Source organism: Papaver somniferum, chromosome 5 (genome assembly GCF_003573695.1).
Source record: "Papaver somniferum cultivar HN1 chromosome 5, ASM357369v1, whole genome shotgun sequence".
In the NCBI taxonomy this organism is placed as follows: Eukaryota; Viridiplantae; Streptophyta; class Magnoliopsida; order Ranunculales; family Papaveraceae; genus Papaver; species Papaver somniferum.
The window spans coordinates 203,508,060-203,524,981 of record NC_039362.1 but is presented as its reverse complement, the minus strand read 5'-3'; the positions used below and the strand labels follow the sequence as shown (position 1 = coordinate 203,524,981).

Sequence of the window (16,922 nt, the reverse complement as noted above, 5' to 3'; positions counted from 1 at the left end):
TCTGGAACGCCGGAGAAAAAGAAGAAGGAGAAGGAAGAGAAGAAAGGAAAGGAAAGAGAAAGAGAATTCAAGTGTAGTTAGGTAATGCTGCTTCTTGTGACTGATTCAAATCGACCTAATAGTGTGAGTTATTGTCGAGTTTGGACCAACACGAATTCAAGGGTAGTTAGGTAATGTTGACACGTTGTATAGACTTTTTCAATGATTATAGACCGAGTTAGTGGGCCCTGACGGAATATCTAACGGTTGTGGCATTTAATAAACTCTGAAAAAAATGGTGGCATTTTCTTGAATCGGGATTTGCAAGTGTGGCAGTTTGTTAAAAATCCCAAAAATTAATGGTAGTGAATAGCGGAAAACCTTGAGTGGCTAAATCGGAGTATACTTTTTTAATGGTGATCCATAGCCGAAACATAAAACTTGAGTGCCTAAATCTTGCTTGGAAAGTGTAAGGACTAGCGTAAAAGCCCAACATTCACGAGTTAAGGAAGGCAGTTTTGAAATTTTATAAAGAGAAAAATCAAAATATATTACTACTAATCTTAGACACCAACCAAAAACAATTACACTAATAGCACTTCACTAGTAATTCTTCTGTGTTTCTTCAGCATAAATTCGAAACATATTATTCGAGTTGATTTGATTCCAAATAAACCGTTTTACCTCGTTAATCAAAAGAAAAGATTCTTGGAAATCAGGAATCATGCAGAAAGCATGGATTACGTTATGGTACTCCACCAAATAAGCTTCTTTACCAAAACTCTGCAACCCATCATAATACCGTCTTTGCCAATCTTGTAACGGATCGAATCCACCGATGAACACCAACGTCGCAGGAAATGCTTTTAGTTTGGATATATCAGTTTTAGAGTTCGGGCCGAAAACATTTACAGCTTCATGATCACGGTTTGATCCTTCTGGTGTAAGCATTTTCCAGTGCCTGTCGCTGTGCTGGACAGAAGGGATTACCGGAGCTCCGTGGAGTCGTATCTCAGATTCCGTCCTCTCTTCTCCGCCAAAAAAAGGTTGGATGGCAACCAACCCAATCACTTTAACTTTTGGAAACTCACTGGCTTTGGAAGCCCACCGGACGGTGACGTGATGCGCTATGTTACCTCCTGCACTATCTCCAACGATAAAGCAACGTGATAGATCTGCGTTCGACGGTAATCCGCTGAAGTTATTCTTATCAAGGAATTTCAAAGTGTCGAATCCATCATCATACTGAGACGGGAACCGATGTTCTGGAGTGAGCCGGTAGTTGACAGAGACAACGATAGCAGGAATTTTACGAGCAATACGTCGACAGACTGCGTCATATATGATCAAATCTGGAGACAAGAACGTGAATGCACCGCCATGGAAAAAGATGATCACAGGGAGTTTGTTGTTCCCGTCATTCGATGGAAATTCCGTCGGAATAAAAAGACGGAACCAGAGATCTCTTTTTGAGTCGATCAACTTGTCTAAGGTTATAACGCCATGGACTGGTTTCGGGTTTTCTGGACGCTTGAGGAAGTACTCAAATGTGCTCACTAAGCTTCTGTTAACCGTTCCGTTTAAACGAACAGTAGCACTGTAAAAGCAGGTGATAAAAGAGAGGGATAGTCTCAGCATCCATGGTAGAACTGGTGAGACATTTCGCTGCGGAAACATCTTTTTTTCAGACCCTGTATGAAGGAGTATCTCGGAGCCTGTAATTTCCATAGTTTGAAACCATAAAGGTTTAGAGAAGATAGGTATTTAACCCAAGACTGTTAGTTAAGAATTTTACTAGTCAAGTTCGGTGCCAACTGCCTAATAACTTTTTGTCGGCATTTTCCACTACCAGCTTTAATGCCAAATAACTTTTGCATCTGTCCACATATCCATTCCTATATCCACATCGATATTCATGCCATTTTACTCATGCAAAACACGAGACACTCTCGTAAGCAGCTTTTCGATTTTTAGAAGTAGAAAAACAGGAATTTTTTTTTCTCGATCGGCAAAATGTTAGAAGTTAGGTCGGGAAAAAAGTTTGAGAACGACTTCTATTAACAAAAAAAAAGTTTGAAAACAGTTTCTAAATCCAACTTTTGGTCCACGCGGCAGGCACAAAAAATTCACGAAGCGTTGCTAGTATCCCTCACCAGGCTAAACTAAAGCTATTCTTACATGTGTGACAGAGTCTAACTACTCTTATCAATGCCAAACCTGCAATAATCGAGTCTCTTCTCACCTTTTAATATGGCGAACTGTAATTCAAACAATAAACCGGGCCCCAATAATCAACAAGAGGCACGTTTAGTAAATGGGGAAAAATATGTGTAGCCCTTTTCTTTTTATTTCTATATATAAGAGACCCACCATTAAGATTTGAAATGGGTCGAGATCTCATGTCCCCTTCTTTCATGTGCCCTCGTGTCTTTCCTATAATGTATCGACACGTGTATTTTATTTACTTCCCATATTTTCTACAGTTTGAAGATTTTGTTATTTTAAGAAACAATAGCGGAAAGATAAAATATTTTCCTTTGTTGGCGCTAAGAGAATCAAATTTCTTCTCAATATTAATTTTTTTTAACAAGTTCATATTTTCTTAATTGTATGAGATGCATCAGTGAGTTGCAGTACGTTAACAAAATAAACCCAAGCTTAAAATAAAATTTGATTTGATTTTTGTATTTTGTCGAAGGTATTAGTAGTAGTCCATCATTCATGTAGAATAAAATTTTGATGATGTTGTTTTAGAAAATGATACGATTACCCCATCTACCTCAGCTTACTGGGCATGGAGTATTAAAACATGATCGTAACGAACATGGGATATTAAGAGATAATCCTTCAAACTCATGCTTGCGATCATCAACTAGCCTTCAAACCAAGTGGGATTGATATTCACTCCTTCCCTTCTCCAAACATTACTGGAATTTGTGCTTTGCTTATTCTCGAGCGAATTGATTTATCACTGCATTTGACTCTTAATTAGAATTAGCATCTAAAGAAATTCTGAAATCTATGTTCTTACCAAAATCCAGCTTGCGTTGTGCTTGACGATCATTTGGCACATGAATAGTTTTTATTTTTAATCGTTCATGATTTATGAACTGTGTTGATTTTTCCTTTCAACAGAAAACATTGCTGATTAACAAGTAGATATTAGGTTCAGATTTGGTTTAACGCCAACAAAGGAAAGTGATTATCTTTCGGCTTTCATTTCTCAAAATAATGAGATTTTCTAACAGTAAGAATTATGGGAAATAAATAAGAGACACGTGTCGATACATTATAGGAAGGGACATGAGGGCACAAGGAAGAAGGGGACATGGGATCTGGACCCATTTGAAATATGTGAAACCCATTATTAGTTATTAAGATCTTACTTTACTAAAGTAACCTAACCTTTTTATTTTGACGACTAGTAATTTCCGAAATTTTAGCTAAAAATGAAAACCATATTTAATCTTCGGTGAAAACGGCTAAATAGTCAACAAGCCAAAAATATAGAAAAAAATCCCCAAAATTACGCTTCGATAGTTTATCTCGCCGGTAATTCCTATATATATTCGTTTACTTCTTCTTCCCGGAGTCAAACAGAGCTCCTTTGATCATTTTTCCTAATTAAAAACACATATATCACCTTGTTCATCTTTTCCGTTTATTTCTTTCTTAGTATTATCTCGGACAGTGATAATTTTGATTATCCCAGACTGATAATTCCAACAATCACATACAGTGATAAGCCCGGTTATCAAATACAGTGATAAATTAAATTACCACCCATTGGTAATTTCGCATCTCACAGTATTTCCGTCTAATGCCGAGGGAATACTCTATCCATTAAACAATAATAAGTATGATTTTCATAAACAATGATCGAATATTAATACCAAAGATTACTACAATGGTTGTGAAAGGTCCCTTTAGAATTTAACTTCGTAGTACCATACATACTTGCCATCTTTCATTCTTTCTATTATACAGACAATGATAGTTGGATAGTTTTGATTACCACGAACTTTGGTAATTCCAATAATCACATACAGTGATAAGTTCGGCTATCAACATTGATGAATTCAACTATCACAGCCATTGATAACTTTGCATTTCACACTATTTCCGGTCCAATGACGAAGGAATATGATTATCATCAAACGGTGATTGAGATGAATATTAATACTTTAAGTTTTCAACTGTACTCTTTTTTGTCACACGAAAAGATAAAGTATCACCTCCTAAAAGCAGTGAAATTTGAAAGTTACAGATTTCATAATATATTGTGAAATCAACAATTATCATGGCATGTGATAACTACATTTATCAGTGACTACTAAACTTTTGAAAAAAAATAATCTTGAGTGTAATTATATGCCGTAAGTGATAGATAGAAATATCACTAGTTAACAATCATCAAACCCTAAAACCCATAAAAAAACAAAAAAGCAAAAAATATTAATCATCATGATTAGAAATTAACTGATTCATGAAGAGATAGGTTGAGTCATGCACAGCCTAATATGAAGAAGGCTACAACAATTTTAAAAGTCATTAACATATGAAGCATTGAATGAAAAACGAGTTTACCTGATTATAAAAAAGAAAAAAAAGAAAAAAAAACTCCTCAAAATCCTTTCCAAACCCTATGCTAACAGAGATGAAGAAAAACGTACTAGAAAATAGAAAAAAAAATGAATCAGTAAACCTATTTATGGTTATAAACTCCGATTATGAGTTTTGAGAGTAACAATGATTTTTCTACGGTGATAATAAAGGATTTAGCATGTTTAACGGTTGAAGTATAAAAAGAAAGAGAAAGGGAGAAACTGAAGCCCTACAAAATCGCCCACGAAAAACGCCATGATTATCTACTGATTATGAATTCAACGATATTTATTGTTGAATTTTTGTTAATAATATACAGTGGATAAAGGTTAGATTAGTCCATCTAAAAATGTGAAAGTCTAAATTTAATCTTGAATTACTAATCTTAACGATACATTTTATATTTTGGGCTACCCGTATATACTATCTTAATGATGGATTTTTGGAAGAAAGAGGGTCCAAGTTTGGATTCCTCACAAATTTCCACTTTAGTAAATGGCCACCACTCATATCCGTCAGGTATGAATTCAAATGGTCAGATTCATTCAGCTAATAAATTCCCAAAGCATTATTTTGCATTGAACAACCGGTTCATAGAAGCCTAAATTATGATTTATCTTCCACCTTCGTTTAATATGCAAAAAGTGCCTCAATGTTCACTCCAATATGTGCAAAGTGTATGCCACAGAAAATATCAAAGTTCGAATCCTTAGTATTGACATGATTTAGGAGCCTTTGGGTCTTACATTTGTCCAATCTTGAATTGGGTCGTTGATCCGTTAATCAAATTAGTCAACTGGCGATTTTAGTCAAGCCGTTAGTTATACAATATAAATTATTTAAAATAATACTCGTTCCCCAAAATTTCATGCGTTTCAGGAGGTCCCAAGTTCGAGCCCCCAATGAACGTAATATTGCAGAAATTAACATGGAAGGTATAGTTAGTTTGCCTCCCTTGTGACACAATCTCGGCCCTCCCATCCGCTTCGGTTCCTTTGGCTAGGCTACTCATGAGGCTCGATGGTAGGCTAGCACAAAGAACCTGTTCAATTAATGTAGTGGTATGTCGTTGGAGCTTAGCTTGTTAGGCTTCCAACTAGTTTCATGTAATAATCGTTATCCAATAATGTAATAATACTCGTTTAAATAGTAATCTTTCTAAAATAATAAATTCTTTATCCACAAAAATAATAACTTCTCTTTCTTGGTCCCAAAACCATGTGTTAAAGAAATTATACTGTAATTAACTTCAGTTAGTTAAGATATGGGGATTATTTTTTTCTAGCCCAATTCTTATTTTTTGTGTATCAAAAACACATCATTAGATTCTAGATACAGTCGAACCTCGATAAACGAATATTCGATAAATGAATAACCTCGCCAAATGAATAATTTTCTCCGGTCCCGACTTGGGCCAAGGGGATAAATGAATAACCTCGCTTAATGCATTAATGAATAAAAAAAATCGAATCCTTAAAGGCCCTATAGAAATATAAACGAATAATTGCTAAATTTCATATAAAAAAAATATATATATATATATGAGAATAAACCAATATACATAATTAGTAAATTTTACATAAAAATATATATAGAAATAAACTAAAATGTGAAGTTAATTCTTCATCTTTGGTTGGTTGTTTTTCTCTTCCTCCCAAACCAAAATGCACCGCATCCTTAATTTGATGTAATGCTTGCATAATTTCTGGAATATTTTGCTCACGTTGTAGCAATTAATTTTTTATGGTGATCATCACTTGAAAGGCATCTCTGAATGACATATTTGGTATGATGCTACTATCATTTGGTTCAGGATCATTCTCATCATATATTACTGACTCAATAATTCTTCGTCTGTTGGAGATTCAATAATTGCATCATTTTCGTTAGGATAGTTTAAAAGATGTTCGACGTCCATCACACATCACATTTCTATAACGTAAACTAAAAATGACACCAGTTAACCATTGGTTATTTTTTTTCTATGACCATTGAATTATTGATAAGAATTTTGACTAATACCCTTTAGGTAAATTTGTAGATCTTCCCTTATACATTTTAACTTCTTAGTTAAGAAAATACCGTCTAAATAAATAAATAACCCCGCTAAACGAATATTTTTTTTGGGTCCTAATGACATTCATTTATCGAGGTTTAACTGTATAAGAAACCCATAATCAATTAAAAATGAACTTAATAACAAAAATAACCTTCTCCAAAACTAAGAAGAATGATTTTATTTAGAATAATAACAATAAGAAAAAACGTGGTGAAAGGTAATTCCTAGAAATACTTATCCAAAATATTTAAGATTTTTTTTTGAAGCAAAAAAAGTGATTTTATTGAGAAACGAATTAAAGAGTTACATTCTTAGCATCTTCAGCTAACTGATGCCTAATTTCTTCTAGTGAAACTAAACCCCAAGTATGGGATACACTATCTACTCTAGCTAATTTTGAAAGAATGTCTGCAACTTTGTACCTTTCTTTGGGAAATAACTAAGTTTCCAAGAAGTAAAATAAATAAAATACTGTTTAATATCTTTGATCAAGTTTCTCAATCTCCGGTCCACAACACCTTGATCTTTATTGACTGCATCTACTACTACCTTCGCGTCGAGCTCAAAGACCACTTTGGAGAGCTTTTGCTCCTTTGCCCATTTCACTGCTTCCCAAAGACCCATGCTTTCAGCTTGCTCCGCGTTTGAAAAGACGAGGGTACCCAAATATACCTCAATCTAAAACTTTTCCACCTATAAGTCCTTTCTCCGAAAGTGATTGTCTATGGACTGAGTCGAGACAATACAACGAATCGGTTCACACTTCGTGTGATCGTCTATAGATACGAGATCGAGACAATACGACAACAAGATAACTTGCGTGATTGGCTATGGATACAAGATCGAGACAATACAACAACGAAGTATGATTACTTGATAATAGGTTCAGACTTAACCAAACACTATAGGATTGCTATCAAGTAATTAGGAATTAACGTTTGTGTATTTTACTTCTAATTATAATAAATCAATTATAATTAAGGAAATAGAAAAGTAAAAGACACAACAAGATTTTGTTAGCGAGGAAACCGCAAATACAGAAAAACCCTGGCACCCAGAATTGAATACTCTCAGAATTAAGCCGCTACACGAAACCTAAACCAACTTCTTATAATTGAGACCAAGAAACTAAACCTATAGTTCACCTAGTTCCCTTAGTATACCTGCGCCTTAAACTTATAATAAGTCACGCACTTGGAACATCCTTTGTTTCGTATTCCAAACAGTAAAGGAACAACAAATATGTTCGGTAACAACTCTTTTAAAATAACGTGATATGAGTTTGACAAAAGGCTCATCCGTTTAACCAATAAACTCCTTTGTCGGGTTCTTAGATCAATCTATTTAACAACTACCAAAGTAATTGTTTAGACTATGCAATCAAAACTATGAATCGCAAAGAAATGTATTGATGCCGATCTACGCAACTAATCAATAAAATCTATCAAAAGATAAACCGATTATAGTTGGATCCCCAGCCGATCAAGTTTTGTGCACACCAAAGATTACGAACTCAAATAAGAAATCTTCTTTGTCTTCAAATCTTCTTAAAATCTTCAATAAACACCTGCACACAAATAACTTGAATCTCTTGTGATCAATCACACACAGAACGGAGTTTATTAACGATGGATTATCACAAGACGTCTTTAGATCTACAAACAGTCTAAAGATCCCCATGGATACTTCGATCTAGTTTGAGCGAATCTTATATCAAAAGAGAAGATTCTCAAGCATAAAGAAACTAGGTGCAATCAAAGTTCAATAGCCGTTAGTCAATCAAATCAATCGAAAACTAATAATAAACTGCAATTGTCTAGTTTCCGACAAACGATACTCGTAGAGCTTATCAATCCCAAAGAAGTCTTTAAAACGAGCAGTCGTAAGAGATTTCACCTAATTAGGGTACTTTCCTCTACAAATAGACGGCTCCACCAGTAACAACACAACTAGGTAGTTTTGCTGGCTCTGAGGATTAGTTTGCTCGAAATGCAAACTTCAATATTTATAGACCAAGGAAGTTTGGACACCAAGAAATTTCCAAAACCGAATATTCTCAAAGATATATAAGAAAGCCAAAATCGGTTTTCATAATTCCTGGAAATGCTCTGTCCAAATATTGACCGAAATCTCAGTAGAAAATCACCAATTAGATTATGCACATTACCAATTTTTATTTTCTAAAGATATGCATTTAATTGCTGGAAATTAAAAGCATATAAAATTAAAAACCTTAATTAAAAGATTCTCAATTTATTTCGATCCTGGATTCTCCTTTAGTTATTAAGGAATATCTTTGAACAATAATAAGAATTACTGCACATGTTCAAAGTATGTCGACATCTTTACTTTGTAAATCCTTTTTCATATTTACAATCTTGGAACCGATTTGCCACACTTCCAAACGAGTTTAGAATTGGTTCATCTGATTTCCAAGAACTATGTGATTGATCAAAAACATTCAATCACCATTCATGGGTTTAACGGTTCTACCAAACACAAAGTTCGGCTCTACCTCCAAGTGGCTACTAGGATCGGTTACACTAGTTTCCATAAAATGGCTAACTAAGTACCAGGATCAGTTACCACTATCTCATGGTATTACTTGTGATCGATTATACAAGTTATAGGATATGTTACCCAATGACTAGGAATGGTCACACCAATTACAAATATTGATCATACCATCTCAGGTGATTACTTAAGATTGGTTTCACTAATAAAAGTCATACCGATACATAAGTCAGGCATTGTGAATAGTTTTACCAAGATACATAAACAAGTTATGAGCGGTTATACTAAACACACATATTTGTAATCCAAAGATTTGCAATGAATAACAATACCAATAAGCCTAGAGATTTCCCTTTCGATTCACAAAACAAGTTTATGAATTGTACTTCCTTTAAACAAATGTAAAACATTGTTTCCTATGACGAAATCTTCACCCATACGCATACATAATCACAATATCATTCCTACGATTATGTCGATGTCTTATATACGAAGTTCAAAAGATAGGTGTTATACTTCGTATTATAATTCCTTAATACTACGTCTAACTAGAGTATAATCATTCACAGCTTCACAGTTATGTTTTCAATATAGCACGACTTGAAAGATACGTTAGTATTGAAACAGTTCAAGTCAAAATATTACTAACCTCAAGAGGAAGGATGATGTCGTCGATGTAGCTCTTTACTTCTTCACATTCTTCAAGTCTTCGAGTAATACTTGTAAGTCTCATATCCTAATAACTTTCTAGCTAACCTATACGAAGTTGACTCTAGTAAATAATCAAGCGACTCTTTAAATGATTTTTGATTCACTAAAATATGACAACCAAACTTGACATACCAACGCTTGGTGGGTTCAACCGAGCAATGCTCTAATAATCTCCCCCTTTGTCAATTTTAGTGACAAAACTCTTACATCATATGGATAAACAAATTACAAGAATTCATTATACATACGCTTGATTCCAAGTTTCAACAGCACAATAACCTGCATATATTCAATCCATAAATGCCGCTATTGACATTATAATAACAAATCTAATACTCCCCTAAAGGTGAGATAGGTAGATTTTCAATCTGCACATCTTTGTTATTTCCTCTTGTAGTCTATATAACTACAAATCATCATATGATATGTTTCTCCCCCTTAGTCAATACTTTACTCTTTCGTTAGATATAACGTTTTAGCACCATTGTCCTTTCCTTAGTGAATTACATCACTTGTTTACTCCATATATTTCTCCCCATTTTTATCACAAAATGACAAAGGTACGAGAAAATAAAGGACAAACCGAAAGGATCTTACAAATCTAAAAGACTTGCATAACCTATAAGAGTTAAGCATGAAGGTTTCATATACCATTTTAGATAACCAATATCAATACCGAAATTACAAAGTAATTTTATTTTGATATGTTATCAAGGAAACAATTACCCGAAGAAATTTTCCCTAATAGTTTAGCAAATTAAAAATTGACTAAGCACCTTAGTTCTTTTGCTAAACCGATTGTACAAATACAATTGCTTGTTTGATAAGACCAAAATAAAGATCAGAATTAACTCTATTTTTCTCACCAGGTTCTAATTATTCGAACAATAATTTAGACCTTTCACTTTAAACAATACAAGTACTAGGTTAGTTAACTAGTATTTCTTATTAAGGCATTCCATTAGACTTGAATAACCGAATCCTCCACTTTGATAAGTCTAACTAAGATCAGAATTAACTTAGTTTCTCTTATCCGGAATCGAATTGGACTAAACAAATGATCTCGATTTTTTTTTGTTAATCCATAAACAATTCATACAAACCAAATAAATCAACTTGCATAATTATTTATCTTAACCGGAAGCAATTTAAACAAACATAGACATTAAAGCACCGACATTTCGTTAAGCCTAAACAATTGATACCAAACAATGAAGCAAGATAACAATAGTTTTTCTCAACCAGAAACAATTGAATCACACACACATCCAAACACAAATAATGGAATAAACATCAATTGTACCGAAATTTTGTTAAGAAAAAGCAAAATATATACAATAAAATCAGGCTTTTCTTAAACAGGAAAACGATTAACTAACAAATTCGTTACCTCAAATTCCGCATCCTCTTCTCCCCAGAAAGATATATCATTAAGCGCAAGTTCACATAGAACTCTCCCCCGTTGTGTTGTCATCCTCTCGCAAGAAAAAAGAACAACAACAAAATACAACCTTTACCAGAGAAAGGTTGAAAATCGGTTTTAACTAATGCGATGCAAAAGTTGAAAACCCCAAAACACGTATGCTTTTATGCTAAACCAAAAACCATTCAACATATTGTGAATTTTTCACACATAAGTTTCAATCGGAACCCCTTATGATCCTTTGATAAATCCTACCAACACGGGCTAGAACTCAATCCCACTAAATCAAAAAGTCACCCAAACCATAAGGGTTCACACAGTATGAGATCGAATATTAAGGTTATGAAAACCAAAATCAAACATCCCACAAACACATAGAAATAATATAAAGCATTCAAACACAGGCTATGTAAACGAAAAACTATCACAAGAAATTTTTTAAAATAATAAATTTTATTCATAAATAATAGATAGTTTTATTCAAAATAGACCTTATACAATTATTGAAAGAAATAAAAAACTGAAGTCTATTTTCCTGAATTAAGTCTTACATTATGTAACTTAATATCTAGTGGTGCTCTTATTGTTTACCGAGGTTTCATCAGTACTCAAACTTTTGAAGCATGTCTCGAAATACTTGTCCGCAACCACTTTCTGATTTTTAAGTTTTTCAACTTGAAGCTTTATGTCTGCAAGATCAGCTTTAGTCTCTTCTATTTTATATTTTAGTTTATCTCGATCTTGAACCAAAGTAAAAAGATTTCCTATGAGTTCTTTAAACCCATTCATAACTTCACACATATCGTCTGTGGGGAACCACTCGGTAAAATTTGGATTTTCAAAAGCAAAAAGACATGATTCTTGAGATAACCTTCCTCATTCCTCTGTTTGTGATGATTCCTTGGCAATTTCTGACTTTTTGAGCTTCCTTTTTATTCCACCTTGTAACCGAGCGAGTTATAGGAGGCATATTCAACAAAGAAAAGGTCTCACCAAGGATAAAAATGTTGGGAAAATTGGTACCCCGAGCGCAGCGGAACACAGGATCACAAAGGGCAATTGGTTATTTGAACCAAACATATGAGAAATAAGAAAAGAGACAGAAGATAAAGAAGCACACACAACAACAACACAAGATATACGTGGTTCACCTTTACAGGCTACATCCACGGCCAACACTACTAGAAAAACTTCCATTAAATCAAAGACCATTACATGCTCTTTCCGCAACCCAAAACAAGACCCAAAGAGTTAACAAGAAATACCCGAGAACGCCATCGAAGAAACCATAGAAACTAATTATCTAACCATTCTTCAAACCCACCTCATGTTTTCTCTTCTACATCTTATTTACAACTGCTAGTAACAGAGGAGAAATATGGAAACACTAGAAACTAGGTTTAGGACGAAGGCCCAAACCCTAAAAACTAGAACACCAAAATCCTCTCTCTAAAAGTTTTTCTCTCACACCGATATTGACCTTCACGGTAGCACACGACCCTCCCTAACAAAGAGACCAAAAATCCTAAAAACAAGGATTTACCACTCTTCTAGGTTGTATTATTATAAACCTACAATTCTAGTCCTATATATGGAGACACAAACTTGGCCCTTAAGAAAATTACTTTGGAAACAAGTTTCCCTAACTTGGCCCAAAAGTTAATTCCTAAACTGTAGGAAGAAGTTTAATTAAGTTAGAAGTTTGCCAAAACCCTAACTTCTACCACCGACTAAATCCAACAACTCTCCACCCCGGATCATGCTTTCAAGCATGAGACGATCACAGGAAATCATATCCGTCTTCCACTAGAGTTTTTCACCATCTCTATATACCCGTAGAATTACTTTTGAAGCTCAAATCCGAACTCCCATCTCCATAGAACCATCTCCTAGACCAAAAAACACCATGACGTTGATAAAAGTCTTCAGACCATCTTCTATTAGAAGAACACTTGTGAAATTGATCATGCTTCACAAACACCATGAAAATCTTCAATCATCATTAACGAATCCTTGCACAGACTCCATCATTGATCACCAAGAGAACCATCCAGAAGAATCACCATTAGCTCCACCTAACCAGTAAGCTAATTACATATTGAACTCTAATCCATAAAGGAAGAATTAGCTTCAATATTATACTCCATCACATGTCATGATTATCGTGTATCTGAAATAAACCATCAGATATCTCCATTGTGATTAATAGGATCAAACCTTTGAGTTATTCCCAAAGCCATCACTAATCTGACATACTTTTTACCACCATCACACCCAACATACTCGCTCAGAATATATACCGTGTGAATGCCCATATTACCGTGGTACATGCTTCCGAGATCGGGCACATTCTTGATATTACGTGCAAGCCATCAAGAATACTTTAACATAGACTTAAGAACATAAATCTATAACATCTTGTGCATAACTTCGAAGCGTTGCCGGACTTGCTTCTACATGAGACCTCACAACCCCATCCTTTCTTCAAACTTTGTAACCCATTCTTTATAGTGTTTGATTACTAACACTCTTCAAGAAGTAAATATGTATTCCACCTCATTCGGCCTTATTTTGCATCCCATGCTACATCATATAACCAAAGAAAAAACATACACTTCTACAAGTTGAACCTCCGATTTGTAAATCACATCACAAACCCATCTTCGTGTAAACACCGGTTGAAACATTATCTTCAAAAATATTTCTCCACCCGAACGATAAACCATCATTCAATTCCAGGTTCAATCACACCAGCCCGTCCTTTCTCTAATACCAATTGTTGGGAAAATTGGCACCCTGAGCGCAGCGGAACACAGGATCACAAAGGGCAATTGGTGATTTGAACCAAACATGTGAGAAATAAGAAAAGATACAGAAGATAAAGAAGTACACACAACCACAACACAAGATATACGTGATTCACCTTTACAGGCTACGTCCACGGCCAACACCACCAGAAAAACTTCCATTAAATCAAAGACCATTACATGCTCTTTCCGCAACCCAAAACAAGACCCAAATAGTTAACAAGTCTTCTCTTGTACATCTTCTTTACAGCTGCTAGTAACAGAGGAGAAACATGGAAACTAGGTTTAGGACAAAGGCCCAAACCCTAAACACTAGAACACCAAAATACTCTCTATAAAAGTTTTTCTCTCAAACCGATATTAACCTTCACGGTATCACACGACCCTCCCTAACAAAGAGACCAAAAATCCTAAACACAAGGATTTACGACGCTTCTAGGTTGGACTATTATAAACCTACAATTCTAGTCCTATATATAGAGACACAAACTTGGCCCTTAAGAAAATTACTTTGGAAACAATTTTCCCTAATTTGGCCCAAAAGTTAATTCCTAAAATTTAGGAAGAAGTTTAATTAAGTTAGAAGTTTACCAAAACCTTAACTTCTACCACCGACTAAATCCAACAAAAACAATATACCTAAGAGAAGATTTTTCTTATAATGATAAGAACATATATTCGGTTCAGAAATACAGGGTTTCTGAAAATATATAAGATATGTCTCCGGACTTCTCTTTTTATTGAAAGGTGGATATTCTTTTAAATATCTCTTATTACCGAAAATCGGCATTAACATGAACTTTTCTTTTTACTTAACATGTGCTCTTATTTTATGTGCTTCTCATCCAAAGTTATGAGCACAAATAGGATGAGTTTGTACAATCTTCATACAGCTAGGTTGTATCGGAGTAAGCCTTTTCTAGCTTACATCGAGTATCAGAAACATAGTTCATGTTTCTCTTTGGGAATTTTTGCCCAAGATATTTGCTCCCAAGAAGGTGATCCTTTTTTGATCTAAAGAAATGACCATTAGGAGAGACTGTACTGACGTGATAATTTTCAGAGATGGATAAATCTCTCTTAATTTCATCAATGAGATTTTTATAAGATTTTGTCATTCTAAGGATTTCCTAATGATGCACATCAGCATGATTGTCTGAAACAATTATCGGAAATTCCCGATCGTTTCCTTTGGGAGAGACATTCTCTTCCCTTTTCTTCTGGAATTGTCCTTCATGTAGTAAACAAGGATTATTTCGACATGAGTGAGAAGGGATCTTTTTCCAGAACCGATTATCAACTCTTACTTCTGATTCTTTTGAGTTGACTTTATCGAGATGGGATAAAATCCGTCTTTCTACTGAGGAATAATCGTTCAGTTTTTTAAGACAAGAAACTTCGTTCAATATTTTTACCACTGTATTTTGAAGAAGTATAAGTTTCCTGTCAAGTGACTGAAAGTTGTATTCCTTAAGATCACGAACATGGAATCGGTTCAAAGTTTCCTTTGGACAAGATTTCGTCTGATCATCAGTAGATATAGAAGTTGGTTTCTCATCCTCTTCTAACTTGATTTAGTTAGGCAAACTACCATCATCATGATCTGTTTCGGATGTGATCAAACAAGTTTTGTTATCACAATCTCTCAAAGTCGAGCAAGGACCTTTGATTTCTTCATCAGAAGAAATTACAACAGAATCATTAGTCAGAGTCATAGGATGTGTCTCTTTATCTTGAGTAAGAGATTTACCAAGAGATTCTAATTTGACCGTTAGATCCATATTCTCTTTGGCTAGAATATTCAGTTGAATGTCTTTATCTCTGATCTCATTTTTAAGAAGATTTGTCTGTCTTTAATATTAGCACTTTTGTAGACAGGAATTTTATAGGCTTTAGGAGTTTTACCAACTCTTTATCAGCATCTTCTTTTCCATCAGATAACGTGAAAAAGCGGGGTCTAACAACACCACCCAATATTTCGTTTTTCAATCTGAATAGACAAACTCCAATATACTTTCAAGAGAATCAACTAGACTGTTAGACTCAATCTATCAAAAGTATATCAAAGAGTTTTATATCTCTATATCTTGATTCAATCTGCAATCAGCAAATAGGGATTTGCAAGCCCGATTGAATATAAGAGGTTTAACTTGAGCGGTACCAAAGACCAATGTTCAAGTGTCAATCAATTCACTCAACAACCCTAAGGTCGGATACAAGAACTGATTGATCTTAACGTACAACCTGTGATATTTCTATTATATAAATAAAATATAATGCGGAAAAGAAATAACACAGACACCAGAATGTTGTTAACGAGGAAACCGCAAATGCAGAAAAATCCCGGGACCTAGTCCAGAATAAACACACACTGATAATAAGCTGTTACACCAAATTCCTACTACCTATTCAGACTAGATGTAATACCTTCTTCAGCACTTGTAGAACTCCTAGCAGAATACCGATTCTCTTTAGGAACTCTTCACACAAATCTTCTAGCAGAACCCAAAGTTCTCTTTAGAAGATACACCACAACGATCGATACGATTTGATATTTTGCTTGCACAAAACACCAGTTTGATTTCCCTTTAGATGTGAATCAAGGTTTTGGAAATCTTGTGTTTATTTTGATAAAAACAATTACTAGGTAAAAGTAATATCAAAACAAACTTGTAGATTAGGTTTTAACTTACAATCAGTATGCGTACACACAAGGAGTCCGTGAACCTGATTTCCGTAAGTAAACTTGGGTGATTCCAAAGATCAATTTCTAAGTTAAGAAAACCCTAATAAATATACCATAAGAACAACTAGAATAAATCTA

The 16,922-nt window shown here is 34.5% G+C and overlaps 1 protein-coding gene across 1 annotated transcript; it reads right to left on the bottom strand.

Moving 5' to 3' along the window:
- Positions 1-485: 485 nt before the first annotated feature.
- Positions 486-1,741, bottom strand: LOC113284358 (probable carboxylesterase 18). Its single transcript, XM_026533798.1, has one exon. The coding sequence runs from the start codon at positions 1,705-1,707 to the stop codon at positions 583-585; it is 1,125 nt and encodes a 374-aa protein (XP_026389583.1). The 5' UTR covers positions 1,708-1,741; the 3' UTR covers positions 486-582.
- Between the last annotated feature and the right edge of the window lie 15,181 nt (positions 1,742-16,922).

Coding starts and splice junctions, on each gene's coding strand:
- LOC113284358 (XM_026533798.1), bottom strand. CDS start 1,707: ATGGAAATTACAGGCTCCGAGATACTCCTTCATACAGGGTCTGAAAAA.